The sequence below is a fragment of the Bubalus kerabau genome, chromosome 1 (assembly GCF_029407905.1).
Source record: "Bubalus kerabau isolate K-KA32 ecotype Philippines breed swamp buffalo chromosome 1, PCC_UOA_SB_1v2, whole genome shotgun sequence".
Classification (NCBI taxonomy): Eukaryota; Metazoa; Chordata; class Mammalia; order Artiodactyla; family Bovidae; genus Bubalus; species Bubalus kerabau.
In genome coordinates this window covers 223,017,249-223,041,922 of record NC_073624.1, presented here as the reverse complement: position 1 = coordinate 223,041,922, position 24,674 = coordinate 223,017,249, and the positions used below count along the sequence as shown (strand labels likewise).

The 24,674-nt window shown below is 42.5% G+C and overlaps 1 protein-coding gene across 6 annotated transcripts in view; it reads right to left on the bottom strand.

The window, feature by feature from the left end:
* The window catches only part of ARHGAP26 (Rho GTPase activating protein 26), a 467,573-nt gene that overhangs the window by 75,437 nt on the left and 367,462 nt on the right, over positions 1-24,674 (bottom strand). For all 6 annotated transcript variants that reach the window (XM_055556593.1, XM_055556623.1, XM_055556624.1 and 3 more), the window contains exons 19-20: positions 16,295-16,433; positions 2,047-2,200 (exon numbers count right to left, since the gene is read on the bottom strand). In XM_055556593.1, the coding sequence (XP_055412568.1) occupies positions 2,047-2,200; positions 16,295-16,433 (293 nt within the window). The remainder of the gene's footprint in view (positions 1-2,046; positions 2,201-16,294; positions 16,434-24,674) is intronic.

The window sequence follows — 24,674 nt, the reverse complement described above, 5'->3', positions numbered from 1 at the left end:
GTGGACCAGTTGCAGTGTGGAGCCACTGACACGGCCCTCATCAGGGCTGAGGCAAACTCCATGTCAGCACTGCTTCTACCTCAAGAGCAGCCTTCCCGGAGCTCAGGATTCCCAGGCATCACTTAGCTATTCCCTCGAATGGAAGACAACAGCCCAGCAAGCAACATACCCACATTCCAGCCTCCCATGCTCCACCAAACAAGGAGACTGTTCCTGGCCTCATACTCCCTTCCCTGGGAAAGCCCCCAGACCTATAGTAGGTAGGCATGTGTCCCGTGGATGGCATGAAACAGGTGAAGTGACAGCCAGTGTTTTACATAAAACAAATCTAGCTTACTTAAAGTATGATTTTTGTACATTTCATAGCATATGACAAATAATTGGGTTCTCAAAAAAAAATCACATCTAGACATCAAAAAATAAAAAATCATAAGCCTCCTCATCCATGACCTGTTTAAAAGACATAACCCCTCATTTCCACGTAATTCTCTGGACACACTATACTCAACAAAGCCTTAGGGGCTCCCAGACACCAGCTGCTGAAAACAGAGCTTAAAGACCACTAGTTGGTGCTGCTGGTGAAAATCAGGGAGTGTTGAGCAACCATGCTCATGCTGAGCAACAGATAACCTCAGCAGCTTAAACCTCAGAGGCTTAAACGAAATGGAAGAAAAGGAACCAGAATCGCCTTAAAGTCCAGGAAAGCAGCCTTGGGAGTCCCTGAGGGAGCCATCCAACAAGGGAGGGAGGCTCCATTGGCCGTGGAGAACAAGAAGGGACTCACTGCCCACAAGCTGAACAAGTTACATTAGTTTGAACATTTGAGGATACTTCCTGGTATACAAACACATCGTCTACCTCATAATAGGTAAGTAAGTAAACTTCTTGAATATCAAGGTAGGATTTAAAGCTGTCAACAATTAAAAAGAGACCTGATTTTCTCAATGTACAGTTTCATCTTACACTGTGGCTGCATTTTCTAAACACCTCTTAACCATTTTAGAGTCATTTTTCATTCCAACCCTTAGTATCCCTTAGTCTCTTCTAAGGAAAAAAAATGTTAGACCCATTTTTTGGGTCTGTAAATATGTTAGCGAGATAGAATGGCAGGGTGCAATCATGCAACCACAGCGAGGAGAAGGGTAGGAAAAGGCTCTGACATGCTGGTGTCTCACCAAGAGAAACGACTGCCCTGAAGGCAATTTGTGGCTGAACCTCAAACTATTTTCACCAGAGAAAGGCAAAGTCAACCCTGCTCTTCCTGAGTTTCACACAACTGTGGCCAGAGGGTCCAGTTTTTCTGGTTATGGCCTCACATTTTTTCTGCAAAGGCTCTAGTGGACAAGATTTATGGGGTGGTCTGAAGAAGCAAGCTAAGTAATGTGGGATGCAACCACAAAAGAGAACTTTCGGGCCCAAGCAGAATAGATCTAGTTTCCGTGGAGGATTGAACAACCAGTCTCAAAAGTCTCAGCTGTGGGGGGCTCAACACCAAAGAATGAAGCAACAGAGGTTCTTCTCTTTTAGAGCATCTGCTCTGTGATCATGGTCATGCTAAGGTTTGAGGAGCTAAAGACTCAAAAGGCTCCTGGAGCTATTCTCCCTGGCAGTGGAGACAAATAGCACTGAACATACTCAACAAAGTTGGGGAGAAGGGAAACTGTGACAACACAAATGAGTGAGACAAATGTAGCTACGGATCTACTGAGCTACTACAGTGCCCGGATGTTTGTAAAACCAAAAAAATAGTTTTTCATGCCCCAGCAGCCAGCACAGGCAAGGAGCCATCACCAAAGCCATCTCAGCAGGATGGTAGATCAAACATCACCAAGGCCAAGAAGCAGTATGTTAAGAATCGTGATTCCCCTTTGAGATGATGATGCTTAAAACATGTGAAATAAACTTAGCCAAGCTTCCAAGTTGAGGGAGAAGGTTTACATTAGGTTCATGGGACAATACTCAAAGTCAGGCGGGGCCAGAGAGCACATTCTGGGTAGAATGGCTGACAAGGGCCCCCTGTGGCCGGCAGCCGGACGTCATACTTACAGTGAGTTGGGCCGGGTGGGTTTGAGCACATCCAGGTCTGGGTCACTGGAGTTCATGTTGGGCTGTAAGCTGCTGCTGGAATTGAGGATGCTGTTCGCATTTGAAGAGACGACAGATTCCAAACTGGAGTTGATGAGGCTGTTTCTTTGTTCCTCTGGGGGCACAAAAACCCACAAACCCCATATTAATATTATTCCATTCGATTCCATTGGGATAGTCTGTTCCTACCTATCCAAAAGTTTATAAATAATGAGATTACATGCAGCTCTCTGGTGCTGATGAAACTAGGAAAAGGACATAGGGAAGAATTATAGGACAAATAAGAATCACAAGTGGGAGGACTTCCCCGTGAATTCTGTGGTTGGGAAACTGCCTGCCAATGTAGGGGACATGGGTTTGATCCCTAGTCTAGGACAATTCTACATGCCGGGGGCAGCTGGGCCTGTGTGCCACAACTACTGAGCCTGTGCTCTAAAGCCTGAGAGCTGCAACTACTGAGCCCACACGCCGCGACCACTGAAGCCAGTGTGCCTAGAGCCCGTGTTTTGCAACAAGAGAAGCCACCACAATGAGAAACCTGCACACCACAGCTAGAGAGCAGCCCTGGATCGCTGCAACGAGAGAAAGCCCACGAACAGCAACAAAGACCTAGACAAAGCCCCAGCAGAGCCAAAAATAAATAAATGAATTTTTTTTTTAAATAGGAATTACAAGTGGGAAAGGAAGCACCTGAGAGTAACAGTCGATGTGAAACTTTAGAGCAAAATTCATTCCTCTGCTTGACGGGACATATCTTCTCTTTCACATGACAAACCTTTTCCTGAGAGTGGCTCAACCACCACACCATAAGTTGTGTCTTCTTTGGACTGGCAGATGGTCAGAACAGAGAGAACCTTCAAAGCCCCTTTGCAGTGAATCATATCCTTTTGGCTTCCGTAACATTCACCCTTTATTCTAAAACTCCTGCCCCTAACACTGCCTTACTTGCCTAAGCCATGTCCTACCTCTGACCCTACGGTACCACACTATAAAATATTTACTCTTTAGCCATCCACTTCCTTATGGCTCTGCAGTCTAACCCCCTGATCACTCCCCAGCCAGACCCTTCTGGGTTGCCTCTAGCTCCAAGTATTTGATGCTGAGCTTCCAGTTAGTTTTTTGACTAATAGATCTGTAAGGACTACAGAGTAGTCTACATATACAAATCGGAGTCTATGTTCCAAGCAGTCATATTAGTGCTTGGAGAATATTACCAAGTCAGAGGGGAGAAACCCTGAGTTCCCTTCAAGACCATACTCCTGATTGGGTATGTAGAGTCAGGCAATATTTCTTGGCTCTCTCTTTCTTGGTTAATGCAGCTATACAATGGGGAGCATGGAAAATGCCTTGCACAGCTTGGGGAGCTGTCATGAGGATCAAGTGGGATCATATGCAAGAATGTGTTTTGTAAACTTCAGAACATTGCTCAAAGAAAAGAACTTTCTGTTTCTTCCCATCTTTAAAAACTTGGAACCATGTGCTGAAGAAAACTTTTTGGATGATTTAGACAAATGGCATGGGCACTCCTGTAGGAGCAAAACATCAGAGAAATGGAATGTCTTTCTTGTTCCACATTCCTTACAGATACACCATATTGGAATCAACTGATGTTTTGGGCAATCAATTCATGTATCAAGAAATATCATATCTGGGTTAATCCTCACTGGATCTTTCTGAAATGAGCCAGAGGTATTCCATATCCCTAAGAAGAAAGACTAGGCTCACTTACATGGTAGTTTAGAGGTCAACATTTGAACTCAGGTCTCTTTAGGCAAAATAGAGTGTGGGGGGGTGTTATGATAAAAAATGCTCTTCCTTTGCACTACTCATGTATATAAAAATAAGCATATGAAATGATGTTAGAGTAATATTCACATTAGTTACACAAATACATAAGGAACAAACACACATACACATCAATAATACCTAGCAGCATCTTGGCAAATTCTCAAGGTCATGTTGAAGCCTCTCAGAATTCTGAGTCCAAAAAACCCATGAAGCTTATGGGATATCCTTGAACTCTAACTAGATTTTGAAAAAAAACAGATTATTAAGTTGATTCCTGAGGTTTAGAACAATTCATATTTCAAAAGCTTGAGTTCCAAAGAGAAACAACAAAGAAAGAGAAATCAAGAGTTACATCGAGCCAAGATGTGGGAGGACTAATAGGGCCTGCAAATGGGAGCTTGCTACCAGGAAGAAAAACAACTCCAAAATTACATAATTAGGGGATCATTGAGAGAATGGATATGCCATTTATCAGTATGAATCAGTTCATAAGTAAGTAAAATTTTCCTTTGCACAAAATCCTCACATCAAGACTCCCGAAACAGTATGAGGAGCCCAAGACTACCTCCATTCCACAGGGAGTAAGGGTGACACTTCTTTGGGGCTCAAAGGATGTGTGTTCTGCTTCATGAGAGGAGAGATGAAGAGTTTTATTAACTCCGGTTTGAGGCTAAGTATGTAGGACATAATTATCTGAATTCATAGGAAATAGAAGAGAATAACTATAGATCATATTTCTCTGTGATTATATTTACCTGTCCATGCTGCTACTGCTGCTGCTAAGTTGCTTCAGTCGTGTCCAACTCTGTGCGACCCCATAGACGGCAGCCCACCAGGCTCCCCCGTCCCTGGGATTCTCCAGGCAAGAACACTGGAGTGGGTTGCCATTTCCTTCTCCAATGCATGAATGTGAAAAGTGAAAGTGAAGTCGCTCAGTCGTGTCTGACTCTTTGTGACCCCATGGACTACAGCCTACCAGGCTCCTCCGCCCATGGGATTTTCCAGGCAAGAGTACTGGAGTGGGGTGCCATTGCCTTCTCCAACTTGTCCATGAGAGGGGTATAATTCTATGAATTAAAATAATGCCTTGCTAAAAGAATATTAGCTTTTCTAAAATATTATCAGGACATTTTTTCCTGTCTTACTATTCATCAGAAAACAGAGTATTTGAAATGAAACATTTTTAAATTTTCATTTATTCAATAAATATTATTGAGCTCCTCCTGAGTACCGAACCCAGCTCCCAGACAGCAGTCACTGACACTAATTCACTGGTAGTTTAAGCAGATGAACATTAGAGTACTGACTGGTTCATATGTCTACCTTTCTCAGTAGACTACAAACAACCTAAGATTGGGCACGGGACAGACAACATTTTAAAATCACAACAGAAAAAAGTCACAGAAAGATGCTTTGCTTTATAAAATATTTTATCAGAATCCTAATGCTCATAAAAAAGATTTGTTTCTAAAAAATGGATTTAGGTATAAGTTTTAAGAACCTAGCTCCCACTACAGTATTATAGACTGGGTCTCTCCCATGAGCTAACGAGGAAGGCTACAGCATGTGGAACAATGATAATTTTGGTCTTTGAAAATTTTTTTATTTTTTAAAAATTTTATTTTGGGGTATAGCTGATTTACAACATTGTTAGTTTCAGGTGTATGACAGAGTGATTCAGTTATACATATATCTATTCTTTTTTCAGATTCTCTTCCCATATAGGTTATTACAGAGTACTGAGTAGAGTTCCCTGTACTATACAGTAAGTCTTTGTTGATCTACTTTACGTACAGTACTGTGTGTTAATCCCAAACTCCCATAAACCCATAAGAGAATGAGGGTATGGATGGATAACGAAGACTCAACCTTCCTCGGACTAGCAGTTAATAGAATAAAATAGGTGGCTCTACCCTAACTGAGCTTGAGGTGGGATTCATTTACTGGAGAACATAAATTCTTTCTTAAAACAATAAATTCTTTTTGAGATTACATTTTGACTTATATTTAGGTATCTAGGACCTGTCACATGTGGTGGACCTATAATAAAACAACAAAAGCAAAAAATCAGGGAAAGGGATTCTTTTTCCAAGAAGAAAATACCAAAAACTTAATCATAATATTTCACAGTTTTGCAGCCAAGATAGACAAATATGCATCGCAAGAGGCAGACTCTTTACTGACATCCCCCATGGGTCACATGATATGGAGACCTGAAAAACCCGGCACTCTCTGACTACAGGAACACTACAATTTTCTTTGACAGGAGACCTCGCATAGTAAGACTGAGAGCTTCTAAGAGGACAGACGTCTAAGCTGAAATGCTAACAATCCTTTCTGAGGATGAGCAGGAAGGTGATTATTGCAGAGACTGAGTGGGGAGTAAAATCAACAGCAAATCAAATGTTTAGCGGTTAAGGAAAACTGTACCACAACAAATTCTAATTTGCAGCTTCAATGAATTAAGAAGAAAAAGAGCAAATGATTCAGTAATGTCCCTCAAAACAGGAGGACTTCTGTCAAGTGGGCAAATGGACACTTGCTTCTGACAGAAAAACATGAGAACAAGCAGCCTAAAATATTAAAAAAAAAAAAAAAAATTAACCAAATCATTCAAATACCAAAGCTGGACTTTTTGGACTTTTTTGAGTCACTGATGAGTCAAATGAGCTCTGGCATCTACATCAGAAGGTATAAGAAGGACTGATGGCAATTATATTGCTGGAAAAAAAAAAATTACAGGCTAGTGGGGCTGAAAAAAGGAAAACAGCAACCAGTTATGAGTCAAATCAACAAGATCAAATGACCAAAACAGAAAGAATCCCCATAACGCAGGAATTTTCCTGACCTGGTTGAAGGCAGTGAGAACGCTTGCTTATTTGTCAACAAGAATCTCTTCTCTTATTACTCACAGGCAAGAAGAGCCCAGAAACAAAGAAATGGTAAAATAAAAGCTCAAACAACTGCAAATGTGCGCAGGTAACGTGTTGGATGCTTTCATTTACACGTGCTCCCTGAGGAGTGACAAACTAGATGTGGATCTGTGCCTTAAAAACGCACGCTACTCAAGGGCAGGGCCGCGTCTGTCCACACAGATTACATCAAGCAGCCATGACAGTGGCCAGCGAGGTCAAGGTTCGTTCACACACTCCTGGTGCCCAGGCCATGCCCAGTAGAGATCAAGGCTCTACAACGGTCATGACATAAATAATAAACATAAATAAGGCAACCCTAACTACCAGGATGTGTTCTGCTAGCACACAAGCAGGTAGTTTTGTGTGACTTAATTTTTCAGGTGCTTCAGGCAGGGACCACTAATGTCCTTGAAACCAAAGTACTGGTTACAGTGGGCAGAGTCTCTGTTTTCTGTACAAATCAGGAGCGGAAAAACATGAGTATGCAACCAAATCACTGCAACTAAAAAAAGCAAGCCACAGAATAATTTTGGTGATATTGTACTTCTTTTGGGGGTTGCCATGGAAATTTGGGAGCTAAGCTCCTTCACTTTCCATATTTATCAAGTGACTCCTGCTCTCTCTGATGACAAGCGCACCACATACAAGAGGCAGGGTCTCTGCTGATCCCAGAACCCAGAGGCGAGACAAGGAATGCACATGCAGAACCCAGACAAATTCGCCTGGCTTGGCAGGCCTGAACACGTCTGGCCCACTGAATACTCAGAGCTGAAGGGTAAACAGGAAACACAGACCTCCGATAACACTTAAAGGGAGCTTTCCCACCATGCACAACAGTATGTCACCATACAGGCTGGTATTTTAGCTTCCCATGAGGTCTTGGACTAGCTGTCAAAAAGAAGAGGGAAGACAACTGATCTGTAACAGCAGCTCACGATGCCTCACAGAGCCCAAAGGAGGGAACTGTCTCTGCACATGATCAAACTGGGAGAAAAGGGAGTCACCAGATGGAGGTTCTGCAAAGACCCAGGGTGTTACACCAAAAATACTAAGGCAGAAGCAAACGCCCAGAGGCTTTCCTGGGCTGTGTTGGAGCGAGAGGTGTACTTTCTCCCACTTGTTAAAGTTTTGCAATGAAGCCTGTAATGTATCATCTTGACAAGATAGGATGATAATAGCAAGGCAGCTTAATGAATTTTGTAATAAAAAATGATGAGTGCACAGCAATTTTGGAGTTTGCCATCTCTGGGAAACACCCAAGTACACAGAAAGCTTGGAATCAAGACTTTCCGAAGCAATTTTTCTCCCCTGTAGCTTTTGCTCCTGATAAGGGTGGCATGCCAAGCCCCACTAAAATCTGAGCTGGTTTGATTACAAGCTTGCTGACCCAGTCTCAGTCCCTATGATAAAAATAATCTTAGGAAACAGTTTGGGCACCATGTTTGAGCACATGAAAACAATTAGGACAATGTTTGAAAAAATAATCTTAAAATATAGTTTGGGCAATGTTGTATTAAACAGGGAGGTGACAAGTGAAAAATGTCAATGTTGCTTGGACCACAGACACAGGACATGCGATCACAACTTCTGGCAAGTTGTCTTCAGCAAAACCACCAATCGATCTTGGTCCCCTATAGACTGGCTGACATACTCTCCCCATGGTGCCATAATAACCCTCTGCTTTGCAAAGGGAAAGAATGCCAGTGAAAATGGGTTTCATGAGAGAATGGGGAAGTCATTGTGGCTGATCCCAGATTGAAGAGATTCACAGGAATGAGATGCCGTGGTACAACAGGGAAGCCTGCTCCTGAAACAACATTTCAAAAACCACATTTTAGGAATGCACTTCTAATTAAAGGCTGAACAGGGACTTGAATGTTCAGAGTTAAAGAGACACTTTGCTACTCACAACATAGCCTTCTTTCCTCCCTGAGAACTTACTTTTGAGGAGGGACACTCCCTCCAATCTATGGTTCCCCGATAACTGAGAAAGCCCACACACAGACTTGCTGATGTATTGCTGACAATACAGTTTCTTCTTTCCCACTACTTATAGGAAAAGAAGAAACTGATACAGTTACTTATTTTTATACCACAACTCATTGCAAAATGGGCTGAAAGAGTAAAATGAAATGTATGATTAGAGTGTTTTTAATAACTTAAAAATTAGTTAATACATAATAAATATGTATTTCTCTCTAGTTTAAAAGCACAGAACGGCATACAAATACTCCAGATATATTCTGGTGCATAAAAGTCCAGTTGTTTTTCTATACACAGAAATAGGTACTTATATAAAATTTTTTTTTTCTTTTAACAAAATAGGATAACATAATGCCTAATGCTGTGATATCTTTTTTGCTCATATAGTGATAATGCCAGAGATAGCAGCCTGGAATATGTTCTTTTTAATTTTTAATTTTTTCCCGCTTTCCACGGCATCACTTTCTAAGGGCCACATCAACTATGCAGGTCTCAGTCACACATGGTAACCACACACAATTAAGACAAGAGCCACATTAAACCTTACAGTCTGTGTGACAATAGGAATTCCTTTAGATAAACATACTGTCTGCCAAAACAAACAGGTGTGTCTAGCGCGCCCAGGATCTGCAGAGGCTACCTGAGAAAAGACACATGCCACAGGTTCGACAGCTCCGAGAGACGCATTACATAAACCCCTGAATGGTACAGAGTCCCAGTTATTTTTCAGCAAGGGAGACACACGTGCGAAGTACATGAGCTGAATTCTCAACCTCTCCCTGGCCCTGTCCTGGAAAGGGTCCAGGATGAATTAACTGAACTAAGAGAATTAATCAAAGCTATAATCTCAGCAGCTATTTAATAAGATCCGTGTAAAACAAAGCCCAAGAATCCATTCCCAGACCCACCAAGGCTGCACAACCTTGGCTGCTGATGCACTGGCACTCTAGCATTGAACGGGCTCTCTCTGGGTCAGGGCAACCCTGCATTACTCTCACGTATGGGCCTCTCCTTCGGAATCTGCAGGCTCCAGAGAGGGGATATTTTCTTAGTCAAACATAAAGTAGGACTCCTGACGGTAATCATCATAATCGGAGCTAACATTTATTAGGTGCTTACTATGTACGAGGCTTGCTGTCAAGTATGTTACAGGCACTGGCTCACTTAATCATGGCAATTACCCTCCAAGGAAGTTATTATTAGTGATCGATTTTACCGATGAGCAAATGGAGGTTCATAAATAAAAAGTAATGAGCTCCAGGTTGCAGAGCTGGTAGCAGGTAGAGATGGCATTGAAGAAAAGTGTGGCAACTGCAGAGCCCCAGCTTTCAACCACCACCAGGCCGCCCCAAACCCTGAAGGAAAATCTAGAGATACTCTGCTAATGACAGAAGACAGGCAATCTAGACCATCCCTCCCTTCCTCAAGCCAGTGCTTCTCTAATCCTTGCCGGCATTAGCATCACCAGGGCACTTTTGAAATGACAGAGGCCTGAGCTCCAGCCATTACCTGATTCAAAATGTACTGGGGAGGAGACCAGGCGTCTGTATTTTCAACAAGCTCCTCACATGATCAACCCAAGTTGAAGAACCACACTTCCAAGAAATGTATTTGAGGACCTGAGACACTGTGGCTGCAACAAAGTGGCTGAGACCACTGCAACAAAGCCAATATCGCAACAAAGCAAGTCACATGAATATTTTGGTTTCCCAGTGCATATAAAAGTTATGTTCATACTACATTGTTGTCTATTAAGTATATAATAACACTATGTCTTAAACAACAATGTACATACCTTAATTTAAAAAAAAACTTTATTGCTAAAAAATGCTAATCATTATCTGACACCATGGGGTTGCCACAAACCTTTAATCTGTGGAAACGTAGTATCTTTGAAGCACAATAAAGTGAAGTGCAATAAAAAGAGGCATGTCTTTGTAGGTACTAAAAAGCTGGGACAAAATGATAAATGTTACCTTGCAACCTCTTGGAAGAAATCTTAAAAAGTATAAGACCTGTGTGCTTGGTTCCCTCTAATCCTCTGGCTCTACCTTCTACAGTTGTGAAAAAAGTACAGCTTGTGTGTCAGTACCTTTCACCTAGATACACCAGTCTAGTCTCTGCTGTATGATGTATCTGCATGGAAACTTGGAGATTAAACAGTAATCTCCTTTGCTACCATTCATCTGGCAGCACAGATGAAAAACCTCCTTTCATCTCCTCTGAGGTGATCACAAACAAGAGTGATTGCCTCAGCCCAGCATATTAAGCGACTGCTGAATGCACACAGCTCACTGCAGAGTTGCCGTGAGATGGGGGTGAGGGAGGGGAGTGGCCGTGGTGTGGCTGCTGCCTGTCACCGCGCGTAGTGAGGAACCCATTCAAAATGGTCCAGCTGCTTCCGTGGCAATGCTGGGCACTGGACAGATAGTTTTTCTTGCTTCTTTAACTCAGTCTAGAAAGGTTTTCACTTTTGTGGCTCGAGAAGTGACAGAGGCACCCTTCTGGAGACAACATGGTAGGGGGAAGGGACGTGGCCTGGGTCCAGATTCCTCCTCTGCCGATGCCCTAGAGCCCCAGTTTACTTGTTTGTAAAATGTGGATGATGAGAACCTTCCTCACGGGGTGATGAGCAATTATAAGGATGAGATGAAGTAACACTGGGAAAAGGAAAAAGCCACCTGGAGAAGACTCCAGTAACTACTCTCAGATTAAAGCAGAGGCGTCTTAACAGAGGTGCCCAGACACACAACTGGTCTACCCTCATGGAAGGAACCACTCCTTCTGGAAAATAAGACACGCATCTGTGAACATCAACAGGTCAGATACTTTCATGACAATCTGAGACCAGAGTGTTGGCACAGATTCACATCTAAGAGGAAAAAATGGGCTCCAACTTCTGCACAGGCTGGGGACACTGCAGTGAGGTGAGGGGAAAACATGTGCCCATGGAAAGCACCTACTTTGTGAATTTTGGGCTCATCAAGCTTGTCAACTGGGGGCTGAAGAGAAGGCTGACCCACAACCATAGGAAATATTAAACTGCAAGTGTGCCAATGAGATTGAGAAAAAACATAAACAAGAGCAGGCACACAGACATAGAGAAATGAAGCTCTGGCAATAACATATGACGTTTGAAGGCACAAGGGAGGCACATGGAGGTACCGTGTGGGGTGTGTTTGTGTGTCCTCACAGACGTCATCCCTGTAACAAGAATCTGAAGAAAGGTAAGGTCACGTCAAACCTGGAGAGGTGTCACAATGCACCCAAGGTTTTCAACATGAAACTGACAGATGATGGGTGAGTGTCCACAATGATATAAAAACCAACAGGCAACATCTGAACCTGATTCCAGTCGACTGGACAGAAGAATCTTGAGTTTGCGTATGTTAAGAGGAAGGATCTCAGTCAAAAATTTAGAGCAAGATCTGTGGACTCCAAACTGTGGTACGTGTTCCAAAGTTGGGACATATGACAATTCTAAGGTTTGATGTGGATGAACATTCTTTAGCTTAACAGTTACTTATGTTTTAATATTTAAAAATCCATGTATTTAACAGACTGGTTCCAAATAGGGAAAGGAGTATGCCAAGGCTGTATATTGTCAACCTGCTTATTTAACTTATATGCGGAATACATCATGAGAAATGCTAGGCTAGATGAAGCACAAGCTGGAATCAAGATTGTGGGGAGAATTATCAATAACCTCAGATATGCCAATGACACCACCTTTATGGCAGAAAGTGAAGAAGAACTAAAGAGTCTCTTGATGAAAGTGAAAGAGGAAAGTGAAAAAAGTGCCTTAAAACTCAACATTCAGAAGACTAAGATCATGGCATCCAGTCCCATCATTTCATGGCAAATAGATGGGGAAACAATGGAAACAGTGAGAGAGTTGATGCTTGCTCCTTGGAAGAAAAGTTATGACCAACCTAGACAGCATATTAAAAAGCAGAGACATTACTTTGCCAACAAAGGTTCGTCTAGTCAAGGCTATGGTTTTTCCAGTAGTCATGTTTTGATGTGAGAGCTAGACCATAAAGAAAGCTGAGCACTGAAGAATGGATGCTTTTGAATTGTAGTGTTGGAGAAGACTCTTGAGAGTCCCTGGGACAGCAAGGAGATCCAACCAGTCCATTCTAAAGGAAATCAGTCCTGAGTAGTCATTGGAACGACTAATGCTGAAGCTGAAACTCCAATACTTTGGCCACCTGATGTGAAGAACTGACTCATTGGAAAAGACCCTGATGCTGGGAAATATTGAAGGTGGGAGGAGAAGGGAACAACAGAGGATGAGATGGTTGGATGGCATCAATGACTCAATGGACATGAGTTTTGAGTAAACTCCAGGAGTTGGTGATGGACAGGGAGGCCTGGCGTGCTGTAGTCCACGGGGTCGCAAAGAGTCGGACACGACTGAGCAACTGAACTGAACGTTTTCATGTATATTAAAGACTGATACGGTAAGATAACAAAACTGATATTTTAGAAATTTTACTGAATAGGATGAGGCAATGTAAAGAAGTGAGGTTCTTTTTTTTTTAGAAGTGAGGTTCTTAAAAACTGATTTAAAGAAATGTATCAAACAAACAACTGTGGAAAAGTTATATGGTTGTGGCTCAAAGAGTAGATGAAGGCTTAATGTAAATGTTGCAAGTTTGGGAAGTACTGAGCTAGGCATGGATAGAGGCCTTAAACTGAAAAACATCACTGTATGGAAATATAAGATTTTTTTTTCACAGATTACCTACAGAGTCTTCACCTGTACTTTGATCCCAAAGAGTAAACAGCGATGTGCTTTGATAAAGTCTTCCATCTTTGTCCACAGATCAGACAAAGGGGAGGGTTTGGTGTGTGGCAATAGTGCCCTGTCATCTGCTCATGTGACTGGTGAGCGGCTGCACTGCACCTAGGAGGAGTGAGCGCTGGCAGAACCTTTCAGCTCCTGGCCAGGCTTCCTCACCCACTTCTCCTACGGTGCTTTCCAGGCCAGCCTGAGTACTGTTCTAATTTCCCGGGGAGCTGGGGGTTCCAAAACAAACTCTAAAATGTATATTATACATACACCCCTATATACTTTTCAACAACAATGTTTCTCCCAAGGAAAAGAGGAAAGCTGAGCATCCCGCAAGTATCCTCACACACGAGCATTCAGCCCTGTTTCCAGGGAGGGTTTCCTCCTGCTCCCAGGGTAGATCTACTGCTTCGCTGTCTTCCCGTCTCACAGCCTCCTGTCCACTGTGTTCAGATAGGGACAGCTTGATCTGCAGCTTAGGCACGTCTGCCTTCACACATCCTTAACTTTCACTCGCTGCCTCGTGTGACAGAATTAATCTTGAGAAGAGATCTAATTGATTTTCTCCTAATCGCCACCTTCTTTCTTACATGCTCTTAGAATATGCTTTAATCCATAGCTGCCTCTGTTTCCATCTAAGCATCAACCTGGCACTTTTTCAAGCTTAGAGGAATTTACTAACATCATCTGATCTGTCCTGAGCCGCAAACGTACACTGCTTAGCACAAAACCTTAGGTGACCGTGGCTGTCCTGGAAACATGAGAAGCTTCTCACCCCACAGCCAGATGCTGTGTTCGTGGCAGATGAGGGTGAGGCCAGGCCTGTTGCAAGTATTCTCTGGGACAGACCACAGTGAGAACGACCCTAGCCAGATACTTAAGGGGAACACAGGCTACCGTCTGAAGGGAAGCCAATGGCAGTATGGGGTCAAAGCCCTGAAGCTGTACTTATCTGCTGACCCAGGGATTCTTCCAGGACTTTATCTTAAGGAAATAATCATGAATATGAACAGATTCAGCTATAAGGACGATATAGTGGCTTTATTCATAAAAGCAAGGTATCTGAAACAACCCAAGTGGATGCACCAAGGTGTGGCCACATTATGGGATACAGCAATCTCTTTAAAAGTAGTGATCCTCCAAGGTGGGGAAGATTTATTCTCAGGAATAATGACACGAAGGCAAAGGGATAGAAAACATTTTTGGTAACAAAGAGAAAGATGCCAATCCAGATATGGAATGTCTTCCCTCCTCAAAGCCAAGAGGATCAATTTTTTCTGATTTATTGTAACTCATAGAGAATATTGTTATTATCACATAATACATAACAGACATATCATATTTGTATAAATATATAAAAAACATACAGTACATATTAATATATTAAATAAAAATATATAATAATTATATAATAATCATATCACTTTCACACCCCCAGCATTTATGGAGCACCATCTGAAGTGCTTTAATCCTCACAACAAACCTGTGAGGTAGAAAACCATTATCCCTGTCTTGCAGAAGAGGAGTCTGAGGCCCCGCAGTAGCAGAGAGTGGGCCCACGTGGCACAGCCAGGGAGCGTCGAGCAGGCTCTCACCCAGGCCGCTGTGCCCACGGGCACTGTCAACCATCACGTTCTCCTGCCTCCCCAAAGACACACGTCTCTGTGAGAGCAGCCATCTGCCGACTTACTGTCAGCTATTCACCTGCCTGCTTCTGTTACTCAGTCCTGAGCTCCTTACAGACAAGGTCACGTTTTTATCCTCCTTGGTTCCTGCATGTGATTAAACAGGAACTAATGATGATGGCAGCAGCTTTCAGCTGATCACCCTTGCCACGTCCTGTGCTAGCTGCTTAATGGCATAAGTTTGCTGAATTCCCATCACTTTACTCTGAGTTAGGTCCTATTAACCCTACTGTACACACAAGTAAACTGAAGCTGAGAGAAAGTAGGAGGCTTGCCCAAATGCTGTCACTGGTACAGGAGCCCAGATCTGCCTGCCCGTGGGCAGTGCTGGGGCCTTCAACCCCCATCCTCCACCACTGAACTCCCTCATTACAGGAACTGAAGAGAAGCCACACTGGAGATCTGAGAGCCCAGTAACCCAACCGCTACAAAGTACACAGAAATCCAGAAGTGGAAACAAGATTTGATACAGTCATGGTGAGAACCCTCTGCTATTTGGAGCAAGGAGGGTAGTGCTCTCTTTTTAATCTATTAATTAATTCCACACACTTAGTAAGTATCTACTGTGCGCCAGGCCTGGGAGAAGTGGAGGGGAAGTAGAAGCAAGCCAAACAAGGTCCCCGAACAGAGAAAGCCCCATTCCAGTAGTACGCGTGACTTGTGCTAATAAGCATAGAATTACAACCTGAGAAAAGGAAGGAAAACTGGTTCTAGCGGAGCCAATAACCAAAGAGGGGCTGAAGAAGCAGTGCCTGAGCTAAGCTTTGACTGCGTGACTGGAGGAAAAGAGGCTCAGCTATCTGCCCACAGGAGATCTGGAAAGTGGATCCTGGACAGTGCGGCTCCTTGCCTTTCATCCTCAGCACCCCTGCTTCCTGTCCTGTTGAGGTTACTCAGCCACAGAACCTGGGAGGGCATGATGGTCAATACACTGTCCTCAAGGACACAAAAGGCAGCAGCTCACACACAAAGGCAGAGGTGAGTTCTCTGGGCAGCGGGGATGCGGCCAAGGTGTCCCCAGGGCACCCCAGGCAGTGACTCACGTTTCTCTGTCGACTGCACGGTGTGGAAGAGCGTCAAGGGCCTCTCGCTGCAGGACGGGGGTTTGGAGTCACTGCTCTTCTTCCGAGACAGGTGCAGTTGGGCATTGGTGAGGGGCGCATCTGGCACGGTGTTAAATATCTGCAAAATAGTTTCATAAAAAGGTTACACACTAATGTGAACCCAGAAGAAAGCACAAGTCCAGACCTGTGTGATTAAAAAGTCTAGTGGGGTCTAAGAATCAGCAAGAAAAAGATAGAAAAAGACCATCAGCATCTGTTCAGGACTCTGTTGTAAGCATCTCTAGGAGCTGGCAGGAAACAGTCTCCTTTGGAAGTACACCCCAAGGGTCAGGAACCATCCACTTCCACTTCCCACCCCCTCTGTTATCATTTGCATGGATCTTCTTTCTGTTGTTCTCTCCCAAAACAACAAAAGTAGCCACTGTCTGTGAAAAGGACTTAAAATTTTTTTTGATCATCTTTATCTAGAACTGATTAATCAAAATCACTTTCCTGTTCTTCACTGTCCATGGGTCTATTTCCCAGTTCTTAAAAACTGCTTCACAATTTTCTAAAGATGTCAAACATGCATTTAAATGACACCAAAGAAGCCCAGAACAGGGCATCATTTTCTTATCCTCAATCATCTCTAGCTGGACCATCTTTTATACTTCAGCAGCTTTGTGTTATCTTTGAGCTGAAAAAAAAAAAAAGGCTGTTTTCCCCAACTCTTGATGACAGAAGTAACATACATACTACAAACTGTTTGGAAAATGTAGAAAAGCTTCAAGAAGAAAACAGAAAAACTCTCCCAATTCCACTATCTAGAGATAACCACTGTTAGCATTTGAATTTTATTTTCACATGAGCTTTTTTGTTTTAAGCTTTCATTGCAAAACAAAACAAAACAAAACAGGTCCATGGTTTTAAAAAAAAAAGGTGAGAAGAAAATGACAGATAAAATTCATGACAATGCTTGTCTTTTTTCCTACAGATCCAAGTATGACAGAATTATTATAACAGCTACCACTTACATGGTGCTCACCATGATTACAATCACCACCCTGCAACGTTGGCTCCCTAAGGACCAGTCGCTGCATGTGTTTTCCACGTAGCCCACTCAGTTCTGAGTGACCCTGAGCATCAGGTACTGTTCTCATCATTTATAATGAAGGACTAAGGCAGAGAGGCTAAACTGCCACAATTACAAATATAATTACAGTTGATAACATAGAAAACCTGTGTCCCTAGATTTTCTAGACTTCTTTTTAAGTGCATATAATAACAACAACACTAATTCATTCAGCCTGGAAAGATCTTTTGAGCATCTCCTTTCTACCAGCACTCTGGGTACAGCAGTGCTTGAGGCCAATATGTTTCCTGTGGTTTAGACAGTCTGCATCTAGTAGCTGTGATTAACTGAGTATCAACCACTTCAGGCACCACCTCAAGTGCTTTGTATGAGTTATCTCACTTAATGTTAAAATACACTTCTCCATAATTGGAATCCTATTCTTTTTACAGTTTTGTATCCTATATGTTTCTTCTAACATTGTATTATAACATTTCCCCCTTCATTAAAAAAATCTTCAAACCTTATTCTTCTTGGCGGCATAATATACCCACTCTATTAAGATATCAACATTTATTGACCCATTCATTATCATCTCATACTCTGGAGTCTTCTGGATCTTCTGTTTCCCAATAATCACAAGTGATGAGAGGAAAGTGGTGGCACCCCCATGCCCCTCACCTATGGGTGGCTCTAGACACATGAGAATCTTTCCCACAGTTTTCTCTCTTTCGTGCATGCATTAAAAAGCAGAAGTCAGAAGCTGAGATATAGGAAGCTAAGTCATAAGAATGATAAGAATTTCAGCCAAAACAGCTGCTCTCCATGAGCTGGCAGGTCTTTGGGTTCCAATAATGCCAGCCAGCTGGTTCAGTCAGTCTCCCTTCCAAACACAGCTGTCTGAAAACAGTATTATCATATTTTCCCCAAGGGACTGAATTTTCCACAAAATAAAATGAATCACTACATAGCTGAGTTCATCTCAGGTGAGGATGTAAGGAAAGAAGGAAACTTAAAGCAAAAAACAACAAAAACCCCCTAGCTTCCAGGGGAGCTTGAACCCCAAAAATAAGTACCCGTGCTACACACGTAACCAGGCTCCTTCTGAGGATCTTCGAGGAAAGAAAAGAGAAACTATGGTTGTTGCTGAGCTCAAGGACCACAGTGCTAAGACCTAAGCACAGACCTAAGAAGCTTTCTCCCACTTCGTTCTGCGCCCCACCAATCCAGCCAGGGCTGCTCCTAGGTGATACCCTGTGCACCAATAACACTGGCACTTGCTCTTATATATCAGTGTTTGCATATGCCAGTCACTGTGCTATGTCAACTCGGTGTAGCCAAGCAGGATGACCATTCCACAAGGAGAGATTTCCTGAACCACATGGCCCAGCAGGAGAGGGGCTTGGATGGAACCCTAGACCTGCAGTTTCCAACAACTCCCCTCCCCACCTCCACAGCAGTTCTCCGCATTCAGCTCATCTTCTCCAGCCAACCTACACTACCAAAGCCGGTGCCCAAACCCACAAGTACAGATTTCAACAAATAATGATGTCTCTTAACACCCTTCTGCCTCTGGCCTTAAGTACAGCATGTTCCGCAATTCCAAGCAAAAAATACCTGAAAGTGAATTCAAACTAAGTGATAGGCCCCCACCTCCTATGTCTGGCTTCCAAATTTTGTCTTTCTTTTCCTAATGAGCTACTGAGAATGGGATCCTCGCACAACCACAATAAAAACGATAATGCATATGCAGCATTTCCATTTCAACTGTCACCAGAAAAGTGAGCATTTCCTCTTTCCTAAAAACTGTACTAGATGCTAGAGAAACAAAGAAGAGTGGGTCATAAGGAAGAACTATGGATTTAAACAGAGGAGTGGAAAACTGCCTCCAAAACTGTGTTTATACACTGATAAATAGGAGGAGACATGGGAATTACATTCTGCTTATTAGCTGTTCTCTCTAAAAGGAAAGCTATTGGAGCATACTAGAATCAGTTCTAGAAGATGGAGATTTTCTCCATGGGCCAGAGCTATAGTTCTGAAGTCTAGCTCTATGGGCCTCAGTGCAAGCCAGGCCCAGGCTTTTGAGGAACTTGGACAGGGCTATTTTCAGGATCAAATGGACACATGTGCAAGTGGGCCTGCTACGAAATGTGGAGCACCAGACACAGGACTATCATCATTATTATTACACGTTTTTTTCCAAGGCTCGAGGGCACTTCTGCAAATCTGACCAATTCAGAACAGAAGATACAAACTTTCACTGTGGAGTCTGGGCAATCATTCCCCAAACTACTGTTGTTCCTTTAACTCTGAAACTCGAATACATACAAGTTGTTTAAAGGCTGCTCACTGTTGAGCCAACTTCTCAGCCAGGCCAAGAGATGCCTGTGTGCTAAAAGTGAGCTGGAATTCTAATGAGAATTCGAATGATTCACACTTTTGCTGTTATTCCAATCTTAATCTGTTTGGAAGGGATGACTTCAAAAGAACCCTGTGCAGTTTCCTTCATTCTGATGAGTAGAATCAACATCTCTGCCGAACAATGGAAGTATGAGCTCACGTAATCTCTGAGCAATGGATTTATGGGGCTCTACCAGGTAGCTGAACAATCTACTCATCTCACAGAGACTTTCCAAATTAACACAAAAGCAGGGAGGAGGGGCAAGGTTTATTCCATACCCCAAGTGTCCCATTAATTCTGTTCAAATTTACAAAAGAATTCTGACTTAGGAATGCCTTAGAAATAAAAGTTATTAGGAAGGCTCTAAGCCTTCTGGAAGCTAACAGGGGGAAGACCATAAAATAAAAATATGATTCTAAATAACTCTCCCAAGTATCCCTAATTTCAAGATTCCTACAAGTGGAATGAGCAGACCTGTAAATACCAAGCTACTGTTTCCCCTTCAGCTGTGTGGCAGAATGGTCAGGGATGGCTTGGCCTCTGCACTCACACAGAGCTGGGCTAAGTCCTGGTCTGGCTGCTCAGCGGGCAGGACTAACATCACCAACACCGACAGTGGCATCATTGCCATGTCACAGATGCAACTTATATGTGGAATCTAAAAAAGTGGTATTATACAAATGAACTTATTTACAAAACAGAAACAGTCACAGATACATAATATAAACTATGGTTACCAATGGTAATGTGGGGTAGGGATGAATGGAGAGACTGAGACTGACACATGCATATGCATATTACTATACAGAAAATAGATAACTAATAAGAACCTACTGTATTGCAAAGGGAATGTTACTCAATACTCTATAATGAGGTATATGGGAAAAGAATCTAAAAAAGGGTGGATATATGCATAACTGAGAAGAAACAACAATGTAAATCAACTAGACTCCAATAAAAATTAATTTAAAAAATAACCTAAACATCATCCCCCCAAAAAAATATATAGGAAAGGAATTTACCATCATTTTATGGGGAGAAAGCAAATAGGCATTGGAGCCATACAGACTTGGGTTCAACTTGGGCAAAAGCCTTAACCCCTCTGAGCTGTTTTCCTTCCGTAAATGGGAATCTAACACCTATCCTGCAGAGATACTGAAAAGTTAATGCATATTAAATGCTGAGCACAGAACCTGATAAAGAGTGGGCAGGAGGTAGAGTTAGTGTAAAGGACAATAGAAATATTCAAAGTTTGTTGAGTGTTTATCATGCTGTTATTCACATGGATTATCTCAGGACTTGGGCTTCCCTGGTGGCTCAGACAGTAAAAAATTTGCCTGCAATGCAGGAGACCAGGGTTCAATCCCTGGGTAGGGAAGACACCCCGTAGAAGGGAATGGCTACCCACTTCAGTATTCTTGCCTGGAGAATTTCATGGACGGAGGAGCCTGGTGGGCTATAGTCTGTGGGGTGGCAGAGAGTTGGACACAACTGAGCAACTAGCATTTTCAATTTCTCTCAGGATTTACCATTATCCTTGGGGCTTCCCAGGTGGCGCTACTGGTAAAGAACCCACCTGCCAATGCAGGAGACACAGGAGACGTGGGTTCAGTCCCTGGGTCGGGAAGATCCCCTGAAGGAGGAGATGGCAACCTACTCCAGTACTCTTGCCTGGAAAATCCCATGGACAGAGGAGCCTGGCAGGCTACAGTCCATGGGGTCGCAAAGAGTTGGACACGACAGAAGCAGATGTCAAGTTAAGCACTGTCATTATAGGTGAGACTCATTGAGACGAACTGATTTGTTTAAGGTCATATGGATGAGTAGAGTTGGACTAGGACTTAAGACAGCTTAGCTGGACTGTCTGGGTCTTAATCACCTGTGGCCTTTATATCTGTTATTAATTTGAGAGACAAAAGACAAAATGCAAAGATTATAGTTCTGAAGTCTGATGGATCTGATTTTAGTCACTCACTAGCTCTGTGACTTTGGACAAGTTATACAACTCTGACCTTCAGCTGCTGCATCTATAAAAACTCCTGGGACTGAGGTGAGGACAGAAGCACCTAACACAGTTTGACACTCAGTGCCCAAAAGCCATGATTGCATCCAATAAAAAAAATATAAGACAGAAAATAACTGGAGACTCAACAATGAATTATCTGCAGAGGATTTAATTTTTAAGTGCAAATTTAATTACTGTTCTTTGCAAAACATCAATCTCAAATGCTTACAGCAATGTTAGAATTTGCTGTTCTTTCCCCCTTGTCTACAAAATTCAAATTTCACTGCCCACCCCCCGACCCTCCCTTGGGCCCATCTCAACACTGGAGACCGTTGATACTTGTGGGATTTATTCTTAGCCACGTCACATATACATTTTTATACCTTTTCTGATTCCACCTGTTACATGCTTCTGCAATTTACAAGGATTAGAAGCCTCTGCATAATGTGTGTGGTCTACTCTTTATTATGTGCTGTGATTTTTATGGGAGGAAAATTAGGTAATGATGAAGAGTTTCTGGTCTGTAACTGAAAAGTAGTTGAGACAATAAATCAACGACAGAGGCCTGGGATTACAAGGCAAAAGAGAAAGGCTTCTAGAGAGAGGAGACTAAGCACTTTTCTGAGACACGGTGCATCAGGGTTTCAAGCAATAAAAAATAACAAGTTATGGGCTTATTTAATCTGAAGAGTGTCTGCTTTGGAGGTGGAGGACTAGGCCTACACATACCAGCTTACACACTGCCCACTCTTTCTAACAACAGGCTGTAGAGCCGGATTGCTCAGGGCACGGCAAGCCATAAATCCAGTGCCTTTCTTCTGGAAAGCCAGGCAAGTCTTAGCAGGGCTCATTTAATATAACAGTTAAGAAGCCAAATTCAGAGGCTACAGGCACAGAGAGGTTTTTTAAGGACAGTTGGAAGTCCAATGTCCTGTTGATATCAGCATTTTGGCCCAGAGAACAACAATTTGGAAAGTAGTTTGTGGAGTTTTATTAAAAGTCCTTCAAAAGGAACCAATTTCATTTAGTAACTGGACATTTATATAGCTGGCCTGGGTAACCCATGGGAGGCTGTGATTTTCCTTATCTCCAAAATGATTCTATTTCCTATTATCTTTGCTGACAGAGAGGAATAGAGTGTAACATACCAAAGCTCCATCATTACTTGAGAACTATTAAAGAAGCTTCACAGTTCAAATATGCTTGGTTTTTCTGGGGCTTTACTGGTAGGGTGGGGGGCGGGAATACACATGTTCAGATCCACAACCTATGAAACTAAGGAAGAACAGTTTACATGGCATTAGACACAACAAATAGAAAAAAGGTCTGTGACAGAACCATTCTGGCCCAGCATATAAGTACTTCCAGCTTATTTCTAAACCTAACTGGATAGAACCAAAAAGAAGGTGGCGCAGTGGTAAAGAATCCACCTGCCAATGCAGAAGACACAGGAGATGCAGGTTTGGTCCCTGGGTCAGGAAGATCCCCTAGAGTAAGAAATGGCACCCACTTTAGTGTTCTTGCTTGGGAAATCCCATGGACAGAGGAACCTGGCAGGTGACAGACCATTGGGTCGCTGGGTCACAAAGAATCAGACATGACTAAGCATGCATGCAAAAAGAATGTCCTCAGGGACCAATGTAAGGAAAGGTAACAACAACAACAATAACAAAAAATCAATGAGCAAATGAAAAAAGCCATGACCATGAGACATAAGATTAGCTTCCCAAGCAGGCCATAGGGACAGGGGTTATCTCCATGGAATAAAAGTGTCTAGATATTCTTCATCATCACCATCATCATCATCCATTCTGCATATCAACAGCTGCTTGAAATACCAAGAAAATGAAATACAATTGCCCAACACTGGTCAGTTGACAGAAACTATTCAAATCAATTGTATTCTATTAATTGATCTACATTTTGTGTACAAACCCCAACAATGAACGCAATAGATTTCAAAGCCACCAATATTTTGTTAAAAGCAGATCAAGGCAATTTGGTGGCCCAAATCAACTCAAATCAAGACAATGTTGAAAGAAACACTATCATTTTAATGGAAATGCAAGGTTGTTTAGGACCTGCTGCTTTTACACTAGGTGTTAAGTGAGGCCATCCATATTTGCTTACTCTTTCCCTTGACCATAAGATTAAAAGTTAACAGGTATGAAAAAGGGGCACTGATCTTTGGGCACTTCTGGGAATTAACAAGTCAAAGCTCAACTCTCCTACCTCTTCCAAAGCCAATTGATGGACTGGAAAAAGAATCACGGTAACTTACTTTGTAAAACATCAATAGGCATTAAAAGGGGCAGTACTGATAAAAGCACAAGGTGCCAGGGCACCTGTGCACACCCATGTCCAGCTTCATGTGCAGGAACCTTTTTGAGTGTTATGGCCAAAAGAAACACCATGGACTGCTCAAGAACAAGCCAGTCCCATCCCACTAAATATGTGTCAGAAAGTAACAGGAAGATGAAGACATACACATAACCTGAGATTTCACGTCTAACCAAAACTCTGAAAAGGTGGCAGTTTGTTTCTTGACAAGGTTATTCTTTCTAGACATTTAAAATTTTCAAAGTCACTGGCAAGGTAACCTTTAAAAAGAGAAATGGAAAAAAAACTTTGTAAGAAATTGCGGAATTTCTGGGCTTTCAGGTATCTTGGACAATGACAGCATTCAGTATTTTGAAATCTTAACTAGACGCATATAAATACTGGTAACTTCCACTATAACCCCAAGTATGGGCCTGATCAATGTCTTAAGGTGACAAGGTATGAGCTGTTTAACTTAAAATAATTATTACCTCAAATAAGCATGGAAACAGCCAAAGTCTTTGCCCTCTGAACTTTCAACTCTGAAATCTGACCACAAAAAGAGCCAGACTCTCAAGTC